Source organism: Pinus tabuliformis, chromosome 1_2, assembly GCF_031772625.1.
Source record: "Pinus tabuliformis cultivar Carrire ecotype Pingquan chromosome 1_2, CPIR1, whole genome shotgun sequence".
NCBI lineage: Eukaryota > Viridiplantae > Streptophyta > Pinopsida > Pinales > Pinaceae > Pinus > Pinus tabuliformis.
In genome coordinates, this window is record NC_142298.1 from 521,703,789 (window position 1) to 521,724,278 (window position 20,490).

Here is a 20,490-nt window from a genome sequence, read left to right on the forward strand (position 1 = left end):
CAAGAAATGCTCAAGGATCATGTACAAGTCATCAAAATTATCTCCATGCTAAGACGTCATGCCCAAAAGATGCCCTACATCACCCTGACAAGAGAAAAAGGGATGACATGGCATTATATCTCTCAAGCATTGGGGCTCCAAAGTGATGTGCAAGTCCTCCCTGGTCATCTCGAGGATGACCATTATTTAGGCTATGGATCAAGTGATTCCCATCAAACAGTGTTAAGGCCAACTTGGGGGCATCCTGGGTCCACTGGGCACATCATCAACATCTCCAACTCTAAGCATCACGGGCTCAGCATTCCAACATTTGGGGGTTCCTCTTGGTGTCAGGCATCAAGTGGGAGCAAAAAATAGGCCAACGCTCTACTCTAGGTAGGCAATGTTGCATCATCAAAGTTAGTCTCTCTCTTTGCACTAAATGGTACGACTTCTATAGCTCTGTTGAGGAGGTGAGGCAATCACCTCTAGAAGCTTCTGTTGTTGTGATGTGGATCACCTGACAAAACCTCCTCAAGATCAAGTGTAACTCAATCAATCATTAGGTAAGTAAAACCATAGATGCATCATAGTGGACCATACTTAAAATTAGAGGCACAGCCAATACTTCACACAAAGATCACCATCAAATATCTAACTAGACCAAGTATAAGTGTTCCCTCACTTATGTTTTGGATGGCTAAATGGATAAACTTATTAGGTGTTTCTAACCCCAAAGGGGAAGTGACAAGTCCCAGGTCAACACATCAGTGCATAGGTGCAAGTGGAGATGGTGGTAATGTAGAGGGCAGGACTTCGAGGCCAAGTGACTAGCTAATGGTGGTCCAACATCCCGATGTATAGATGTAAGGAGGGAGCAATCATGGAGGCATGGGTTAACACTTTCCTCAACCTGCTTTTTCCACACCTCTGGTGCACCTTGCACTTCTTTATGATAATGCTTTGCGATGGTGCATAGCTCAGGAGCCGAACCTTGCATTTGCGAGATTTATCATTTATTACCCCTTAAGATGAGGTGGTTTTTGCTCATCATATCTAGGACATTACAAGGGTCCCTTTTTATGCATGGAGCATCAAGTTCTCTAGACATTGATGATGGCTAATGAGGGGGGTAGAGCTCATGCTAGATTTTTTTCCACGCACTAATTTTAGTCCCATCCATCTTTTACATTTTTCTTTTTCTTTTATTGTGGCTTTCTTTGCTTTAATCATTATTTCAGTTGCATCAACTTAAGGCAATGTTTTTCAGCCCAAACATAAGGATGAGGATGAGAGAGTGCCAATATCCATGACCAATGACCACCTACCTAAAAAATGAATGTGAAATAGAGGGAATGATGGAAAGTGGTAAGTATGGAAGACTGCGAGCAAGCTACTTCAATTAGAGCCTCTCTAGTACTATCCTTCTATAACCCTAAGGCCTTAGGGGAGGACCCACTAGACTAGGATCAAAGATTAACCACCCAAGAGAAGTGAGGGAATAAGAATACAGTCAAGATAGGTCAATTATATGGATCACCCCTTGATTCATATTAGTATGCCCCAAAATAATAAGCAAAAACACACGATTGCAAAATGGTAAAAGTTCATGTCAATGGATGACCACCTTCCTTCAAGGAGGCATGTTGGATGGAAGAAAGAGATCTGGTTGGAGCATATGTATGTGGAGGATTTATGGCATCATGTCAAGTGTCGATCAATAGGGTTGTTTGTTGGTTGGCTATCTAAGGAGAAAAATTTCTCATATGGGTTACCCACTTTTTGATGGGTAACAAGGATCATACCAATACCTTGGTTTCTCCCATGTTCAACTTCATCTCATTATCACATGTACAAAAACAAACTCAATGGTGATGACATTGAAGATTCTATCAAAGACCATGGACACTATTGAATTTTGGTAGGCTAAGACAAGTGATTATGCATAGGGTTAGTATCAAGCATGCAAAAGATGTTCAACAAACTTTTCTAGCAAAGTGACTTCTAATTTTTTCTATGTAAAGGCACATCAATTAATTTAATTAATTATTGTTGGCCAAAGTAATGATTTAATACAAAATACCTTAAAGTGACTTTATAAATAAAACATGATCGTCAAATCTAAGGAGATGATGAGATTTGATCTCATCCATAGATCTCATCATGAATTATGAGGTCATCAATTACGAGGTTGACTTCGTGGATTATGAGTTTGGGGAAAAGGATAAAAGTAATTACTTGAAGAGAAGATGACATGCATTCCTCAGCAGCACACACTTCAAGAGAAGTTTGCACACATACCAATAAGCAGCAAGCGAGGAAAATAGAATGGATAGTGATAGCACACAAATCAAGGAAGCTGGGCATGCAAATCAAGGAAATTGGCGCAAACTGAGGTAAGCCACACGTGAGAGAAGGCTTCACAGAAATCTGTAGGCACAAAATTTGAGGCAATGCACGAACACGTTTTTTGAGGGTGTAGCTAGGTATTTTGTGCCCTCAAAAAACGTATTCGTGCATTGATTTGTCAGGTAGGTAGCTAGGTATTTGTCAGGGCCATGATTTCATTTCTTGCAAAGATGGGTTGGAAGATCCATCAGATGGATGTTAAGACGGCATTTCTTAATGGTGTGATTGAGGAGGAGGTCTATGTAGAAAAGTCGAAGAGCTTTGAGGTGTATGGGAGGGATTCCCATGTTTGTAGGTTGAGGAGAGCAATGTACAAACTCAAGCAAGCACTACATTCATGGTATCTAGGAAAGACGATTATCTACTAGGGATGGGCTCCACCAAGAGTGATGCCAACTCAAACCTATACTACATATTGGTTAGGGGAGAGCCACTCATTCTTGTGTTGTATGTAGATGACTTGTTTCTTATAGGTTCAGAGAAGCTCACTGCAAATTGCAAGAGGGATCTTGCTTGGTTTCGACATGAAGGATATGGGGTTGATGCACTACTTTCTGGGGTTGGAAGTGTGGCAAAGAGATGGGTAGATCTTCCTTGGACAAGGGAAGTTCTTTGTGGAGACCTTGAAGAGATTCGGGATGTAGGGTTGCAGGCTTCTGGCTATGCCAATGGTAACCGATTGGAAGAAAACTGACACTTCCAAGTTAGAGGCAGCCGACCCCACTTTATATAGGCAATTGATTGGCTTTCTTGTGTATATGGTCAATACTAGATCGAATATCTATTTTGTTGTTAATACACAGTCAGTTTATGGTTGAGCCAAAGCGAGTGCATTAGGTAGTAGCGAAACATGTCCTAAGATATCTGCGTAGAACAGTTGAGTATGGATTGAGCTATATCTAGGGAGACGAAGTGAAGCTGGTGGGTTATTCGGATGTTGATTGGGCAAGCAACACAGTTGACAAGAAAAGTACATCAAGCTATTGTTTCAACTATGGATTTGAAGTTGTTTCTTGGTTCAACAAGAAATAAAATTCAGTTGCATTAAGTTATGTTAAGGCTGAGTAAATGGCAGCGAGAGTGCCATCATGTGAGGTCATTTGGCTTCAAAGGTTACTCATGGAACAGTTTGATCAAGAGTTGGAGCCAACCGTGATACGTTGTGACAATCAGAGTTGCATCAAGCTCTTGAAAATCCAGTGTTTCATGACAAGTCGAAACACACAGAGATTAGGTATCCCATATCACTTCACCCGGGACTCTGTGTAGAATGGGGTAGTGAAGCTATAGTACGTACCTACATATAAGAATGTGGCAAACATCCTCACGAATGCCTTGATAAAAGGCAACTCCATCTTCCTCAGAGATAAGTTGGGGGTGATGCATAATACTTTCCTCACTAAGAGGGAGTGTTGAATTTTGGTGGATCAGACAAGTGATTTTGCATAGGCTTAGTGTCGAGCATGCAGAAGATGTCCAACAATTCTTTCTAGCAAAGTGACATTTAATTTTTCCCATGTAAAGGCACATTAATTAACTTAATTAATTAATGTTAGCTAAAGTAATGATTTACTATAAATTACCTTTAAGTGACTTCATGATTAAATCGCGACCGTCAAATCTAAGGATATGATGAGATTGAATCTCATCCATAGATCTCGTCATGAACTACGAGGTCATAATTTACAAGGTTGGCTTCATGGATTACAAGGTTGGGCAAAAAGGATAAAAGTAATTGTTGGGTGAGAAGATAGCAAGCATTCCTAGGTAGCATGCACTTCAAGAGAAGTTGGCACGCATACTAAGGAGCAGTAAGTGAAGGAAAGAGAAGGAATAGGGGCAACATGTAAACCGAGGCAAGTCGCAGATGTGAGAAGGCTACACAGAAATCAAGGCAATGCACAACAAGCACGTTTTATGAGGGTGTACTGACGCATGTGTGAGGTTGCACATGTGAGAGTTGCACACATAAATCAAGGTAGTTGTTAGCAGACAGAGGCACATGTAATCTTCTCTACTTTAATAAAGTCTCATCTCTTCGCCACCGCAATGTCAGGGCTACACGAGAGTGCCCCCCTCATTCCACTCCCGAAGAGTGCGCCACTCAAGAGTGGATCCGGAGCAACCTTGGCAGCGCTCTCCCTAAAAAAAATTGCACTCCCTACCTTTCCAGGAGCGAAAGCAAGAGCAATCGGGGAGCGATCTCTCCCAAAGCGATCTTTTAAGCCAGGGAGCAATCGCTCCCGCACGCCAAAAAGCACTTTCCGAGGTAAAAAATGTGCACGGCTTTTTTTAGTTGGAGGAGGGGAAGGGCAAAATAAATTAAAGCCTTCCTCCCCTCCCACAATGCATCATTTGCATCATTTGGTGAGTGAGAGGAAGATTGAGAGGGTTGCTTGAGAATTGCAAGGGAGATTGAAGCTTGGGATTGAAGGCACCATTGGAGAGCCAAAGAGGTAGGGTCTAGACTCTAATCTAGCATTTGTGTTTTTTATATGTTCATTGTTAAATGAAAGATGTTCTCTTCTCTCATTCCCATTCTCATTCCTCCATTTTATTGTAGGCAAGAAACTATAACTCCACCAAAGTTCAAAACTTCAAACATCATGGCTATATGGCTTGGCATTCTCTTGACGTTGGTTCCTTTTTTTTGGTTTAATGGTGCTGGGGAGCAGAAGGAGTGATGAAGGGGATGAAGAAGTGGGTAGTGGTGGATTTGAAAACATTGGAAAGGAGGAGTACCAAGAGGAAGAGGAGGAGGAGGGAAAATGGCATGGGATGGAAATAAACAAATAGGAATCAAAACTTATGGAAGTGTGTTACAAGTTCAAAGAGCCAAATACACAAGGGAAGAGGAAGAAGCCCAATACAAATCTAAAAGATCGAAGGGTGACTTTGAACATGACACCACTAGCCCACAATCACATAGGTTAAGAACTCCATCAACATCCACCCATGGTAGTGGATATGGAGGCACGAGCACAAACATCCCTTTAAGGTGTAGAACCATATCAGATTTCCTTGATCAAGGGTGTAGAGATGATGGGGATGCAAAAAAAAATCGGTTTCTCTATAAATGTGGGATACCATTCAATGTTCTTCGCTCACCTTATTGACATGAAATGGTTGGCGCCATCAAGGATGACCTTAAAAGATACAAGAGCCCTGGGTATGACAAGGCTAGAACCGTGGGACTTGATCATGAAAAATCCAACATAACCAACGCTTCGGGTAAATTGACAAATTCTTGGAATGAAATGGGGTATCCATTGTATTTGATGGTTGGACAAATGTAAAAGGCAAACCATTGATAAGTGCTCTTGGTGTGTCTGTTAGTGGTGCAGTGTTCCTATCAACCAGTGTTACTTGGGATCGGGAGCAAAGGCGGGGAGCAGGGACGACATTTTCAGAAGCTCCCGGTTTGGGAGCGAATCCCGGAGCGTTTATATATATATATACATATATGTCAACAAAAACATGTAGAATAATGAATTAGATATAAAAAAACATAGATTGAACCATATAATAACAATCATCTAGAAGTTATAATCTTCATCAACCACGTCCACAAGTTAGTAACATAGTAACATACAACATATTGAGTCTCATGATTCATCAATCTTAAAGTTTCAAGCTTTCAAAATTCAATATATAACATTTATCATCATTGATCACCAAAGTTGTACTTGTAAGCTAAGTGTAACCATTACAACAACAAATAATATCTAACATGAAATGAAATGTTATAAAATGAAATGAAATGAAACAACTTTCAACTTTCATGAAGCATCATATTCATAATTCATTACTAATGAGTTATAATTGCCAACTTCAAACTTAAATTGTCATATAGTGTTTAAAAAAATATCATAATAAATATGAAAGAGTCAATAGTTATAAAAGCTACTAGAAACTAGAAAAGAGAAGTAAATCTATTATCTATTTCTTATGCTTGGGCCTCTTGCCACCACGAGAAATGTCTAATTATTTAGTCTTGTTGGAATGAATATCTTTGTCATTAATATCCAAAGGTATCTTTGTCATTACTTCTCTATCTGTATAGGGATCTTTGTCATTAATATCACCCTCTAAGCATTAACATAAGATAGAAAAAGCATAACATGTCAAGTCAAGATTTTGATTGAGTGATGCAAACATTTTTAGGAGGGTCATGATAGAGGAGTTTGACAACCAATGTCACTAACATCAAGGTACATAGAGGGATTGGAGCTCTTGATTAGATAGGAGTTCCATACCCTAATACATAACAAAATTCAATGAAAACATTGCAATCCCCCAATCCTGAAATCCTGAAAAACTGATAAGTCCACTGGATTTTGAATGAAATCTAAAATTCTACTTTCTCCATATGAAATCCAATGAGGCCGAAACCACTCTCAAACATCCTGAGTCATTTCATGGTAATGTTAAAAATTTAAGTAAATCCTTTTACTTTAAGAATTTAACATTACCATGAATAGCATATCAATACTAGGGCCTAGTTTTGATCATTAAGCTGCCCCACTCAAAAATTATTTGTTTCTTTCAAAAAAAAATCATTTCAAACATTACTACACAAAAAAAAAATACAAAAAAGGCAAAACGCTCCCGAAAAGGCAAGGAGTGAAAAAAAATTTAGAGAGCGTGCTCCCAACCCGCTCCCACGCGGAGCGCGGATTGGGAGCGGGATTGGGGGGGGGAGCGCTCCCCCGCAACACTGAAACTAACATTTAATCAAGCGCAGCAAGCGCTCTATGTATATTGATGCTAGTGGCATTGGTTGTTGAACTCCTCTATCATGACCCTAGTAAAAATGTACCCATCCCTCAAACAAAATCTGGATTTGACATGTTAATCATTTTCTATCTAATTTTAATGCTTAGAGGGTGATATCGATGATGAGGATCCCAATGTAGGGAATGATTTCATGATATGTAGGTACATGATCCCCATTTTCTTATTTTTGGGAGACCACAAAGTTTCGAACCTAGTTCACCATGTAGAACAAGGCCCTTCAAAACCAATCACACTAGGAGGATTTGACGATAGCATCTCTTCATTACATGTCATTTATTGACTTTCTTGATTACAAACCTCCATCACATTATCATATGGCCAATACTAATACTTAAAAGCATCTTGACAATATTTTACAAGTACAATATGCCCATTATATAAGTCAACATTTAATATAAAAACCAACATTCCTGATGTTCATCTACTTCAAGACCATTTCCCAGTTAAATAATAAACCTCTTGTATTTTCATCATTTTTTGGCATCTATATCCAATGTCATTCATGGTCTAGAGTAAAAGTTTTGCAGATACAGTGAGAAATCTATCAAAAATTTTGGGACAGCTATAGGCCTTGTTGGAGTTATACCACATGTTATGCAAGATCCAAACACATCTAAGACTTCCTGCCTATGTTTTGTGTTTGTTAATAAGAGTGTGGGATATGTGGCACTCATATCACCCTGTTATTCCAGCTATTTTTTAGCTTAATCCAATTAAAAATCCAGTCAGAAATTTCAGTTCAGAGCAAAACTGCGATTTCAGCAATTGCAAACTGCAATCTTAGACTAAATCTGGGACTCTGAACCTGACCAGATGCTCAAAATTGCAATTTGAATAAGGAAAACTGCCATTTGAACAAATCTTTAGCCACCAGATTGTTAATTTTTTACAACCCAGTAACAGATTAACTGCTCAACATATTTTCACATAATAGAACTAAAATAAATTTTATCTATCTGCTTTGTAACAGGCTAACAGCCAATACTCTAGGTGAATTAACAGTGATAAACAGTGGAAGTAAATCCACATGAAACCAATCACATCAACAAAACAACACAAATATACCCAGGAAATCCCAATGTGGGGAAAACCCACAGACATCGGGTTCTTTTATTCAACTTCAGGAGCAAGAATTTTTATAGCAGTTACATGAATTTTGTTAATTTTAGATAACAATGGTATGTTCTATGCTTAAGAGCAATTTACTTCAATTTTCTTATTAGCCCAATATCAATTTCCAGATTAGCAATCACATTAACATGACAGTAAATGCAGATAGAACATAAATAAAACAGTAGAAGACAAGCCAAGACAAGAGGACACAAGATATGGCGCCAGCCAGGGACAAACCCCAATGTGGGGAAACCCTTTGATCAATTCTTCTTATTATTCTTCAAAAGTTTAGCACAGAGAGAGAGTACAATATGCAATATTCACTTGCCCAATCAAAGTGAAATCTGTCCAAACAAACAGCAGCCACAGAAAGCCCTAACCAGAAAGTCAACGCTGGTCAACAGGGCAGAATTTGACCTCCAAAACAGCTCGGTCAAACCCAGTCAACTCAGCCTCCAACAGTCATCTGAATCAGCCCAAAACAGTCCCAAAAAACTCAGTCAAACTTGGTCAACGCTGCAGTCAAACCCTTCTGCAGTCAACGCTGGTCAAACAGTATGGATTGCCTCAATTTCTGTGCCCAGAAATGTGGCCTGCCCAAACAGAAATTATCCCACCAAAATTGCAGTCAAACAAGGTCAACGCTGCTGGTACTCAATCAGATGAGGAGAGAGAGCTGTATGAGAAGATGAGTGATGTCCAAATGAGGCAAAGGCACCTTCTATTTATATGCAAACATTAAGGATGAATAGACGTGACTGTTGGGCTTTTGAGCCTACATTAGTTTGCTGGCCGACCTTGACAATTTGTCCATAAACAAAATAAATTCATAATTCGATTTGTACATGTCAGAATGAGATGATCTTTAGATCAATCCTACACCTCTCGGAGAGAGGAATCCAATAAAAATATCAGCCGCTGATATGAGTTGTCCAAGGTGGAGTTTGGGCCTAGTTGCCAAATTTAACAAATTTGCTACAACAATTACACAGCAATAATTACGGCCTCAAAACCCTCACTCAGCCCTCTCGTACAACTCACACTTGGCACTCTCGACCCACACGTGTGGCGCAGCTGATTTACTTCAGCATACAAGAGAAAACTTGGCCTCTTCGCCCTTGAGGAAAAACATGCCATGCTGCTCATGTAAACTCAACCGTCTCATGGCCCCTCGAGAAACTTGGCCTCTCTCACAAGCAAACTCGGCCTCTCTTGTCGATCAATTCATTCTTGGTCTCACCATACCTAGCTCGACCTCACAACTCACTTTCTCTACCCAAATACACGCTCTCACTAAATCTCCAACTCATGCTCATCAATTGTGTCTTCACCTCAACCCTTAGGCTCAATTTATAATTTTTCTAAGCTAAAATCAATAGCCAAATTAACAGTCAAGTTCACTGAAAATAAATTACTTATCTTTAGTTAACTTTCTTATCTTTAGCTTTCTTTACTTTAACTCAAGTACCAGTCATAAATTTAGCTTGCATTACATGCATATCTCATGCATGCCACATGTAACTCATCCACATGCATGAAACTCTGAATCTAGCATGCAGCCCACTTGCACACTCTGCATGTCGCATGCAATCAATCATGCAAACTCCGCATGTTGCATGCAATCAATCATGCACACTCCGCATGTCCCATGCAACTCATATGCATACCTTGCATGTCACATGCAAGCTCTGAAAGAGGCAAAACATTGAAACAAGGCTTCTGTAGTTAAGACACAAGGCTAGAAGACCTTCCGCAGCTACAGAAATCAACAAAGATATGGGTCGACTTTAGTGCCCCGTTTCGAATGCTGCTAATAAGACCCTCATCCTCCAGCCAGAGCTATGAAAATATAGTGCTGCAATTGGACCTGCAACTGTATTACCAAGAATTACCAACACAAAGTAAACCATAGCACATAAGAGGGAAATGTCAATTCAACAGAAATTATTTTATTGAAGAAGATCCTCAAGCTTGTCACTGTGAAACCAACTCATCTCAGCTTTATACAAGCATGGGCATATAACAAAGAAAACAATAATCAGATCAATACATAAACTAGTAAATACAGCTAATTTGGTTCTGGATATTATAATTTTGCGCCATATGATAGTCTTCTCTTTAAAGTCAATGCAGTTTTGCAAAGCTCAAATGGTCCAGGCATACTAGTGTCCCACTTACCTTTCTATCACACCCCATGCAGTATAATTTCCTAGATAAGAAAAATTTTGTTTCAATTGAAAGAACAATTAATAAAAATTGGTTTAAATGAGTTTTTAAAAATAATATATATCTAATCATTTCCAAACTAAAACATATAAATAATTTACATGCGCATCCAGAGCATGTTTCAGAAGTTACTGCATTAGGTGTTTGACTCTTCTGCAACCTAAGGTTAACACATGCTGTCTTGGGCAAATGCACAAAATCATATCTATGGATATGCATTACTGAGAAAACTGTGAAGATATGATTAAGATTGGGAGGCATCTCTCTTTCTTAATTTTTAAGAAATAGCAATAGAAAAGGTAGGGTGCAGGAATCACAGATGATGTGTATCAGGTTGAACTCCACTCAAGTTTTTCTCCAAAAAATATGTAGACAACAAGTAGCCATGCTAAAAAATAGCAGCAGGCCATTCAAAGACATTGGAAAATCTGTTTTTAAACAGAACAAAGCAATTTATAAGAAGACAAACATACCTCCAACTGATAACGAACATTTCTCATATCAACCGTTGGCACACCCATACATTTTATTCTCACAGCCGGTGCACGTTTCCAATAGTTGTGTATATCATTTAGCATGTTATGAGTCAGTCCATCTCTACCTGGAAAAGATACAGAAAAAGAGATATTTAACATGCTTCCACTTACAATATTATAATAATAGTAAATGCTGTTGAGTAAATTTCTGAAATTCATGGATCACCCACTTCACAGTACAGAAACTTGTATCGTAGGGGCAACAAGTTGAAGCATAGAAAGACAGATGCAAAGCACTAAAATAGGAGTGATCTGAAATACCTTTAATAAAATTACATTGAATGTGCACTCTAGTGAAAGATACAAAGAGAACATCAACTTAAGCAGCAAAACAAAACAGTGGTTGAAAGCAGTCAGTACATTAAAGAATGTTAAAATACCAAATCTTTCACTGTTTATATTTATGAGAAACCCTGCCAAGAACAACTGTATACAGGAATGAAAACTTGCCAAGAACAAGTGTAGACAAAAATGCAACCCTACCAAATGGGAAATGGTAACATAGCAATATGATTAAGTGTAATATCCCATAGGAAGCTTGCAGTTGTGGACACTGTCAACTTTCCTAGTCTTACAGTGGTCAGCAATAAAAGTTTTTAGCAGTCTGCTTGTCTGGACAAAAGCAAGGTTACAAAGGAATGTATCATATTTAATATAGTAGCCCTTGTTAGTTTTTCAGGTTAATCTGAAATTGCTTACACCATGTTTGGGGTGCTCCAAAAGCTTTGGAGTATATGGTGCATGTTCAACCCCTAGATGGTCCATGATAGATTTGCAAGGTGGAGAAAGCTTGCTCAATGATCGATTGACCTCAGTTAGGTGTTAACTTGGTATTCTTTTTTTAAGTGTTTGAGTTCTCTTAACAAATTGGGTGACAACCTTCATTGTGGCCACATGGAAAGTTTGCTTGCTTGGAGAACACCCTACTTGAAAGTTGAGAGGAGGAGCATTGTGCATCATGGAGGAGGGCATCATGCCCTAGATAGCATGGGGCTACTTTGATCCATGTTCGGAGGATTAGGGTTGGCTCAAGGATACCTCGACCGTGACAATGTTCTTGCAAGGGAAGCTGACCTAGTGGAGTACATTGCTTAGGAATATTGGAGGAGCCTGTGAAGGCTTGTGATAGAGGGATGTATATTTACCTTATGTAACTACATCATCTCAGAGCCCTTACTATGTATAAAATCGCCTTGGAGCATGATGTGTACTTTGGCGTGGAGAGTTTCACTTGTGTTGGCCTACAAGTGCTCATTGTAGGCTGCCTATAAGGGTTTAGAAATTAGGCCTACATTACCAGATCCACAAGATGTAGGTCAAGGAACCACGAATCCATGAATCCAAAACGGGCATGGATATGGATCCGTCTAGATCCATGTAGAAACCGCCAGCATAGATTTTTGACAGTTTGGGAGACATATGTATAATTTTGGAGAGGTTTCACCTAGCTCAGTCCTAGATCCCGTGGTTTCGGAGGCGGATCCGGCAACAACAAATTTGTAATATAAAATTGAAAAGTTTATTGTTCGCTTTTATTGTGCATTTTGGCAGTTGGCCTAGGGCAGTTTGTTTTGGCATCTTCTAAATGCATGCTCTTTACTTGCCCATTATAACAAGAGACAGCACGATGACAATGGCATGGGAACAGAGATTGTAGCATACAAAGGCGGCAAAGCATTGCATACGAGGGCGAGGGTGGGGATGAGTGCACCAACGGGAGTAGTGTTTGTCCACGCAAGCATTACTAGGAGCATTGTTGGAGCAGTGGTTGTTTGTCCTCGCTTTGATTGGGATATTACACTTAATTGGAGCGTGGTTGGAGCATGCAAACAACGACGCTACTAGAAAAGGGTGAGAGCAAGGGCACCGACAAGAACAGTGTGGAATAGCGGGCACAAGGCCACGCGAATTTAGGAGCATTGTTGGAGCACACAAATAGCCACACAACAAAATTTTCCAAGTTTGGTTCAACAGCTCTATATTCCTTCATATTCGTTGTGTAATATAGTTTTAATGTTCATATGAATATAACAGGGTTTTATTATTAAAATATTTAAAAATATATTTATTTAAAGTGTGATCATATATTCCTCGATTGGGGCGTTGGAACTCACATGGCATTGAACTCATTGGATTTCATTCAGGAAGGAGATAACGTTGTTGCAATCTTCGTGTTTTTCCTTCAGAACCCTACCCAAGAGTGTTTTCATTTGTTAGTGGAGGGTAATGAAGTTCAGGTGTTGGCTCTGTCTTCCCTTGGTATGCTTAGGATTGGGAACCCAATTGGCTCCTTCAGCTTGAATTTCCGACTCTGAGTAGGCTTGGTAGTCATTAAGTGGTCAAAGCTTCAAGTTGACAAATTTCCTCTTGGATTTTCGAAGGAGTGGAGTGAAAAACGGCTGCTGCATTTTGAGATTGGGCTCATCGCTGACCTTGGGGGCCTTTGCCACCATACCCTCGGTGACAACGCATCCTCTGTCGGGGCATGCTGTGCTAGGTTACTAGGAATCAAAGCGAGGACAAACAGCGACTGCTCCCGTTACTAGGAGCATTGTCGGAGCATACAAACATCCACGCGACTGGAAAAGGGTGAGAGCAAGGGCACCAATAGGAACAGTGTGGAATAGCGGGCACAAGACCACGCGAATTTGGGAGCATTGTTGGAGCACACAAACAGCCACACAACAAAATTTTCCAAGTTTGGTTCAACAACTCTATATTCCTTCATATTCGTTGTGTAATATAGTTTTAATGTTCATATGATTATAACAGGGTTTTAATATTAAAATATTTAAAAATATATTTATTTAAAATGTGATCATATATTCCTCGATTGGGGCATTGGAACTCACATCAGTGGAGGTGGGGACAAGCCCACCACCTCCCATTGCATTTAAGAAGGAGGGGGTGGCATGGCCATCCCACCCCATGAATTCACACATGCAAACAAATATTCATAATTTCATTCCCTTCACAATCATACAACAACCTATTCTCCGTCTAAGCGCTCTTGGTTGGGTGTTCTTGGCTTTTCGTTTATCTGGTGTGCCTGCAACATCCCTCTGTTGCAAGTAACACAATTCCCTTGTGGCACATGCTTTGTGGGGCTCGACCCCGACTATCACGACTCAGTGTTATGCGACAAGTTTGGTGGTTCAACACTTATTCAAAGGACGGTTTATCCCCATGGCAATGGTTCTGTTCGAATGGTAATTCAAGGAGGTCTTCATCCCAGGGATGTTGACCTCCAATGCATGCACCAAGTCTCGAGCATCTGTGAGGGGAGAAGGGCAATGACAACAGTGGAGTTGACCACCTAAGACACTGGTGGCAGCTACGGCAACAATTCAAGCAAGGGATGGTGGCGACATGCAACAATTTGACCTAATTGTGACACAAGTTCAAGCCTGGTGGGCCAAACAATGCTAAGTAATCATTCTATGTCCAATTTCTCCAATTTTGTCAACTCTTTCAATTGTTTAGCTTTTGCATGGTGGTTGTTGGCATATAGTTTTCAGAGTGTAGCGGTTGTGTGCACTGGTTTTGGTATTAATGATTCTTTGTGGTTGTTGGACCTTGCTCAAAGTCTTGTCCTCTCTTTACCATTCATTGCTCAATATCACAAGAAACCACTTCAGACTCCCTGGCAACTCATGTTTTTTTGGGTATTACTCTTACTCCGTTCTTTGTTTTACAATGTTCCTGATTCCTTTGTTCTTTGGGTTTGTCCTTGCTTTGATTCCTAGTAACCCAACACAGCATGCCCCGACAGAGGATGCGTTGTCACCGAGGGTATGGTGGCAAAGGCCCCCAAGGTCAGCGATGAGCCCAATCTCAAAATGTAGCAGTCGTTTTTCACTCCACTCCTCCGAAAATCCAAGAGGAAATTCGCCGACTTGAAGCCTTGACCACTTAATGACTACCAAGCCTACTCAGAGTCTGAAATTCAAGCTGAAGGAGCCAATTGGGTTCCCAATCCTAAGCATACCAAGGGAAGACAGAGCCAACACTTGAACTTCATTACCCTCCGCTAACAAATGAAAACACTCTTGGGTAGGGTTTTGAAGGAAAAACACGAAGATTGCAACAACGTTATCTCCTTCCTGAATGAGGATGCTCAACTAGCTCATATAGAAGGCTATCTCCAATGTCGCCTGAAACCACCAGCACCAACAAGTATTGGTGCCCGAGATCCGACCCCAGTCACTTCATCTGATACTTGATGGTGTATTTAGCAACCTAGATTATGTCTTTTACTTTTAATAGTTTAGTTTATTTCAGTTGTCATGAACTTAGTAGTTATACTCGCTTACATCTTGATAGAACTACCTATTGTCCATTGTCAACAGTATCAGTTGACCTTGTGGCATACTATGACTGGACTCAACTCAAACAATGATATCTAGTCTTGTATGAAGTCATTTTGAGGCAATATAATTTCAGATTAACAAAAATAAACAATCATATATAATAATTTAAAATATTATAAGTTGTTGTAACCTCCATAGACATAGGTGTGACACAACGAAAAGATATCCACCAAATGAGTCCTCGACTTGAATGATAAATTGATTCTCAAAGTTTTTGGAATCAACAAAAATCCATAAATTAAATACTTAAAATATATGTATTATGTGTATTATAATATATTTAATATTTTTATTAAATATATATTTTAATTTTAAATGTTTTTTAGTGTGGTTCACTATACCGGAGATCAATACTAGCTACTTCTAGGAAAAGCCACATGTGTCTAGGTGAGCTAGTTACCTTTCATGTAGAAATTACTCCCAAGTAGCGAGCATGTCAATCTCGGCAGGATTGGAACCCGACTGAGGAGTGTTACCCACCATCTGTGGGTAGTGTATACAGGAGAAAAAAATTCTCCTAGATGGTCCTTAATCAGCCGCCAACAGCGCCTTGCAGCCACTAGATAATTCGATGTGCCATTATCTTTGCCACCTAAGCCAGCCATGAGGTCCCTCACCCACTTGTTATGATTATATGTTTGAAGGGCCTCCCAACCTCGAAGGAATGACTTTTCATTGAAATAGTTGAGTAATTTTCCTTACTTGTCATGGGCACTTTTGGGCACTAGATTGGTGGGGGGATGCGGTGGAAAGAGTGGGATAGGCTTGTACTCTTGTCTCCACTGCCCGATTCATGGTTAGCCTTGTATCCTAGTCCTGTGGGATCTCCTCTACTAGCCATTAGCTTTAGGGTTGGCACTACATGGGAAACCCCAATTTTTGTCGCATGGTCTCGCTTCCCGATACCATATACATCACTCCCTTCCACTCATTTTGGCCCCATTCATCTCTTTTCCCATTTGGGTCCACATGTGTCCACTGGGTCCACATAAGGTTAGCCTCCCCCTCCCCTCGTCCACACCTTGGGTCGGGCCTAGAGCGATGCCCGAAGGTTGATGCAACTAAAAAGAAAAAAAAAGCATAGTTTGACCGCTCTCAACAGGGAATGTAACACAAAATGCAAAAGATGGTTGGGACATACAAATTTGGCACGTGGGCAAAAGCCAAACATGAGCTTTACCCCTTATCCATGGCCATCACCCTGGTTCATATAGGCCCTAGATGAGCCCCCTTCATCATTAAGGAACCCATGATTGTCCCAATCCCTAGTAGGCGATGAACTGCCCCACCTTAAGGGGGTATCCACTACTATATATTACACAACATGCTCTCATCCCCTCGAGCCCCAAGCAATTATGAAGAAAAATCAATTGAAGGCAAAAGGCATATGAAGAAGGGTGGAAAAGCAAAGGTCGGGGTAACTCATGTACCACGATTTGCTCCCTCCTACATTCTTATACCCAAGTGTGGGCTTCCCTTATTATAGCTACCCTTGTACCATAACATGTGGTCTGGATGATTCCCCTAATCCCCACTTTATTCCATTACTTTATCATTTTCCACCTACCACTTGAGGGATGTACCATGGACATGTCACCCCTTTAAAGGATGGGATCACCTACTAGGGTCCTTGGTTAACCCCCTTATTGAGCTTGGAGACACTTGTACATGCCAAAGCCCGCTATGGAAGGGCATGCCACCATGAAGTGCCCCATTGATTCCATGACTTGTAAGCTCTTTTATTTGATTATTCTAATGATTTGTTGTATTGGAGGGAAAGGGGACACATTAGATCTTATGAAGGATTATAGGTGGGTCTCCATTTGAGGCTTGGTCTCCCTATACGGGATCCTAGCCCTCAGGAGGGCCACATTGGCAATTATAGTATGAGCGTTGAGAGCCATGGGCCTCCACCATAGCAGAGAGTACCTCATGGATCCCCTAGCACCACTCATTGATTGTTTGTGTTCCACCTTTTGGATGAGGATGATGCACCTGGTTCACCATGCCCAACCGACTCCACACATGCACCACACACTTAGCAGATGATCTGGGATCCAGATGAGGGCTTATGTCATTATCCAAGCCCTTACAAATGGTTTACAAGCACTTTCAATCCACTTGGAGACCCATGAGGATGTTTTTGTGCCTCGCCACACCCACTTGGGGGCACCACAGGGATTTTCTTGGATAACAAGGGGCCAACCCCTTGTCCACTATGTTTGAGGTCCATTCTCACATCATGGCACACTTTGGACTTCATTAAGCCTCCTCAAAGACCCAACGATTCACTTTATTGATCATTCGACCCTCTTGAGAGGCTTATTATTATGTTATTGAGCTATCTTGGTGGGCTTGTCACTAAGGGATGTTATTATTGCACATTATTTTATTATTTAGGGCTCAATTAGGCCAAATTAGGCAAATCAAACTCCTTAGTGATTGTATAAATAGAAGTGAGATGATTCATTTGATCATCATCACTTGGATTGGGATTTAGTAGCTCTTGAGAATTTCGCATTCCCTTTTGGAGGATGAGTTTGGATGTTATGGATGAATTTTGATGTTTGGATCTATCTCTCTTGTCTTGGAGCTTCATTATTGGCATAATATGATGATTGGATATACTATTTTGTACATGTAAGTAATATTTTCATGCTTATTCTTGTTATTTACTTTGTCACATGAATGTTGCTGGGATTTTCGCTATACAAGTCTGAAATTTATTGCTTTCCTATGCAAAATTGTGGAAATTTTGATCTTTTATAGTGTTGCATCATTGCATGGGCCATGTATGAATGGGTGAATGTTCCTAGAGATTATTTTTGTTGAAATACATCTTGACAAGTCATCAATTATTGCATATCAAAGTATAAAGATCTCAAGTAGTTGCTCTCATGCCCTAATGCCATGTGAAGTTGCTTGAAGACCTCCTTGATTGGGTGAACCTCTTCCAAACCATAAATTCTCCTGACTCCATCTCCTCCAAAGGATAAGGCTTTGATCCTTCCATAGGTGGTCACTTTAAACGCACATTTCTCTCACCCCTCCTTCTCTATCTAGGAGTAGCCTCCATAAGTCATCTAGGGCATCACTTATCTCACATTCTAGCCATCAAAATACTTCGATCTCTTGCCCATTACTACGTTAGGGTTTCCTATACAGGCCCTCCAAATTTCACGACATTCCGACGGTGGGATCTAGAGATATTGTAAGCCCTAGCCTAAGGATCGTTGCTCGCCTTAGGTTTCCCTTGGCTAGTGACCTCATTTGGGTCATTGTATTTTATCCTAAAGAAGATTTGTCCATTGATCCTCTTCCCTTCGACAATTAGGTCAAGCCCCTCCTCAATTGATCAATTCCACTTGACCTAATTCAGGGCCCACTTGGTCCCGTGTGGTCCCACAACTCCAACTCCACAAAGATCACAAAAAGACCAAGTCTCCATAAGGATTTCTAGGCTTAAAAATCATCTTTCCAAGATACATTCCCAAACCCTAACCTTGAAAATCCTCTTAGCCCTTCCTAGAGAGCCTATCACCTTGCTTTCCAAGCAAGAAAGCCACACAATTGAGTCTCTCTTACGAATAGGCCTTTGGAATCACCCTTCATCCTCTCATTAACACACCAATTATTGTGATTCCTCTCATAACGGGTATCCTCCCATCAATGAAAGTCCGTAAAGAGCAGGGAGCCTTAACCAAAGTGACAATGAGCTATCCCTCCATTATTGCCCTTGACCTAGTAGTTGCTCTATTGGATCCCCTCCCAGGACCTTTACTAGTTTGAGCGATAACAGGGAGGATAAGAGTGACTCCTCCCTACACCCGAGATACACCCACTTGACATTTTTATTTTAAATGTTAAATATGTATTTTTATTTTAATATATATATATATATATATAAATTAAATATATTTATTATAATTAAAGATTATAATAAATATAATATTATTATTTTTAGCCCCAAGGGTTAGTTCAAGTGGTCTAGAGCCAAACATGAAGTTCTTTGATATTGTTGCTAGTTGTTGTTGATCACGAGTTCGACTCTCTTTGATTCCCTTGGGGCGAGGCCCCGTAATCAAGGTCGACGGTTTACCCAGTTTACCATCCACAAAATGTGGGGAAGTACTTTGGGGTTTCCCGTGCTTTCATTCCAAGTAAAAAAAAAAAATGTTATTATTATATTTATAATAAATATTTAAATATATTTATTATATTTAAGCTAATAGTATATTCATTGCTTTTAATATTTATTATTTAATATTAGCTTCTTTAATTATATATTAAATATATGTTTTTATTAATATTTAAATATATTTATTATATTCAAGCTAATTTATTTTAATTTTCCAAAGTTTACCTTAGCTCAAACAACCAACATAATAATAATGTGTCTTTCCTAAGTTTGAGCAAGTATTTCGAAGGAGATTTGTGGACAACTTCTTGCATGCCTAAATATTAAGGCTTGTGCAAAAGTACTTGCCCAAGCTTCAAACATCGACAAAGTATAAACCCCCTAGGCAAGTTATAGGGGAAGTGGTGCATAGAACTAGAGCTTGGCCTTAGATTGATGGAGGATACCAAGGTGAACCCAAGCAATGTGGTGCAAGGGGAGTCTTGTTTTTTAAATGATTCTATTGTCTAAAATTTAGAGTAGGCTTAGGACATGGCACAAACAATCTAGCGGAGGCTTCAAGTTTTTGGTGATTTAATGATTGTGATCAAGTGGTTGAAGGTGGACCAAAATTGTTAAAATGTTATTTACTTCCATTGTTAGAGGAGGTTCATTGTTTCTGCACTACTTCAATTGATCTCTCTTTTAATCATATCTATAGAGAGAAACTATGTTGCCAATGCACTATCAAAAGAAGGAACTCAAATGGCTCGAGGACAATTGCTCATCACTAAGGAAAGGCAAGGGCAAAGCTCTGGTTATTACCATTCACCTTTCCATCATTGGAACTACTCACTAGTGACCTCTCAAGAGGCTTTAAAGCAATTGAAGTTATATCTCTATTTCATTAATTTGGCAGCTCAAAGATAAATTCCCTCCATTA

The 20,490-nt window shown here is 39.9% G+C and overlaps 1 protein-coding gene across 3 annotated transcripts in view; it reads right to left on the reverse strand.

Annotated features, from left to right (window-relative positions):
- Positions 1-20,490, reverse strand: part of LOC149206633 (CRS2-associated factor 1, mitochondrial-like) — a 122,106-nt gene that overhangs the window by 64,565 nt on the left and 37,051 nt on the right. For all 3 annotated transcript variants that reach the window (XM_089395505.1, XM_089395503.1, XM_089395504.1), the window contains one exon: positions 10,998-11,125. In XM_089395505.1, coding sequence (XP_089251631.1) covers positions 10,998-11,125 — 128 coding nt within the window. The remainder of the gene's footprint in view (positions 1-10,997; positions 11,126-20,490) is intronic.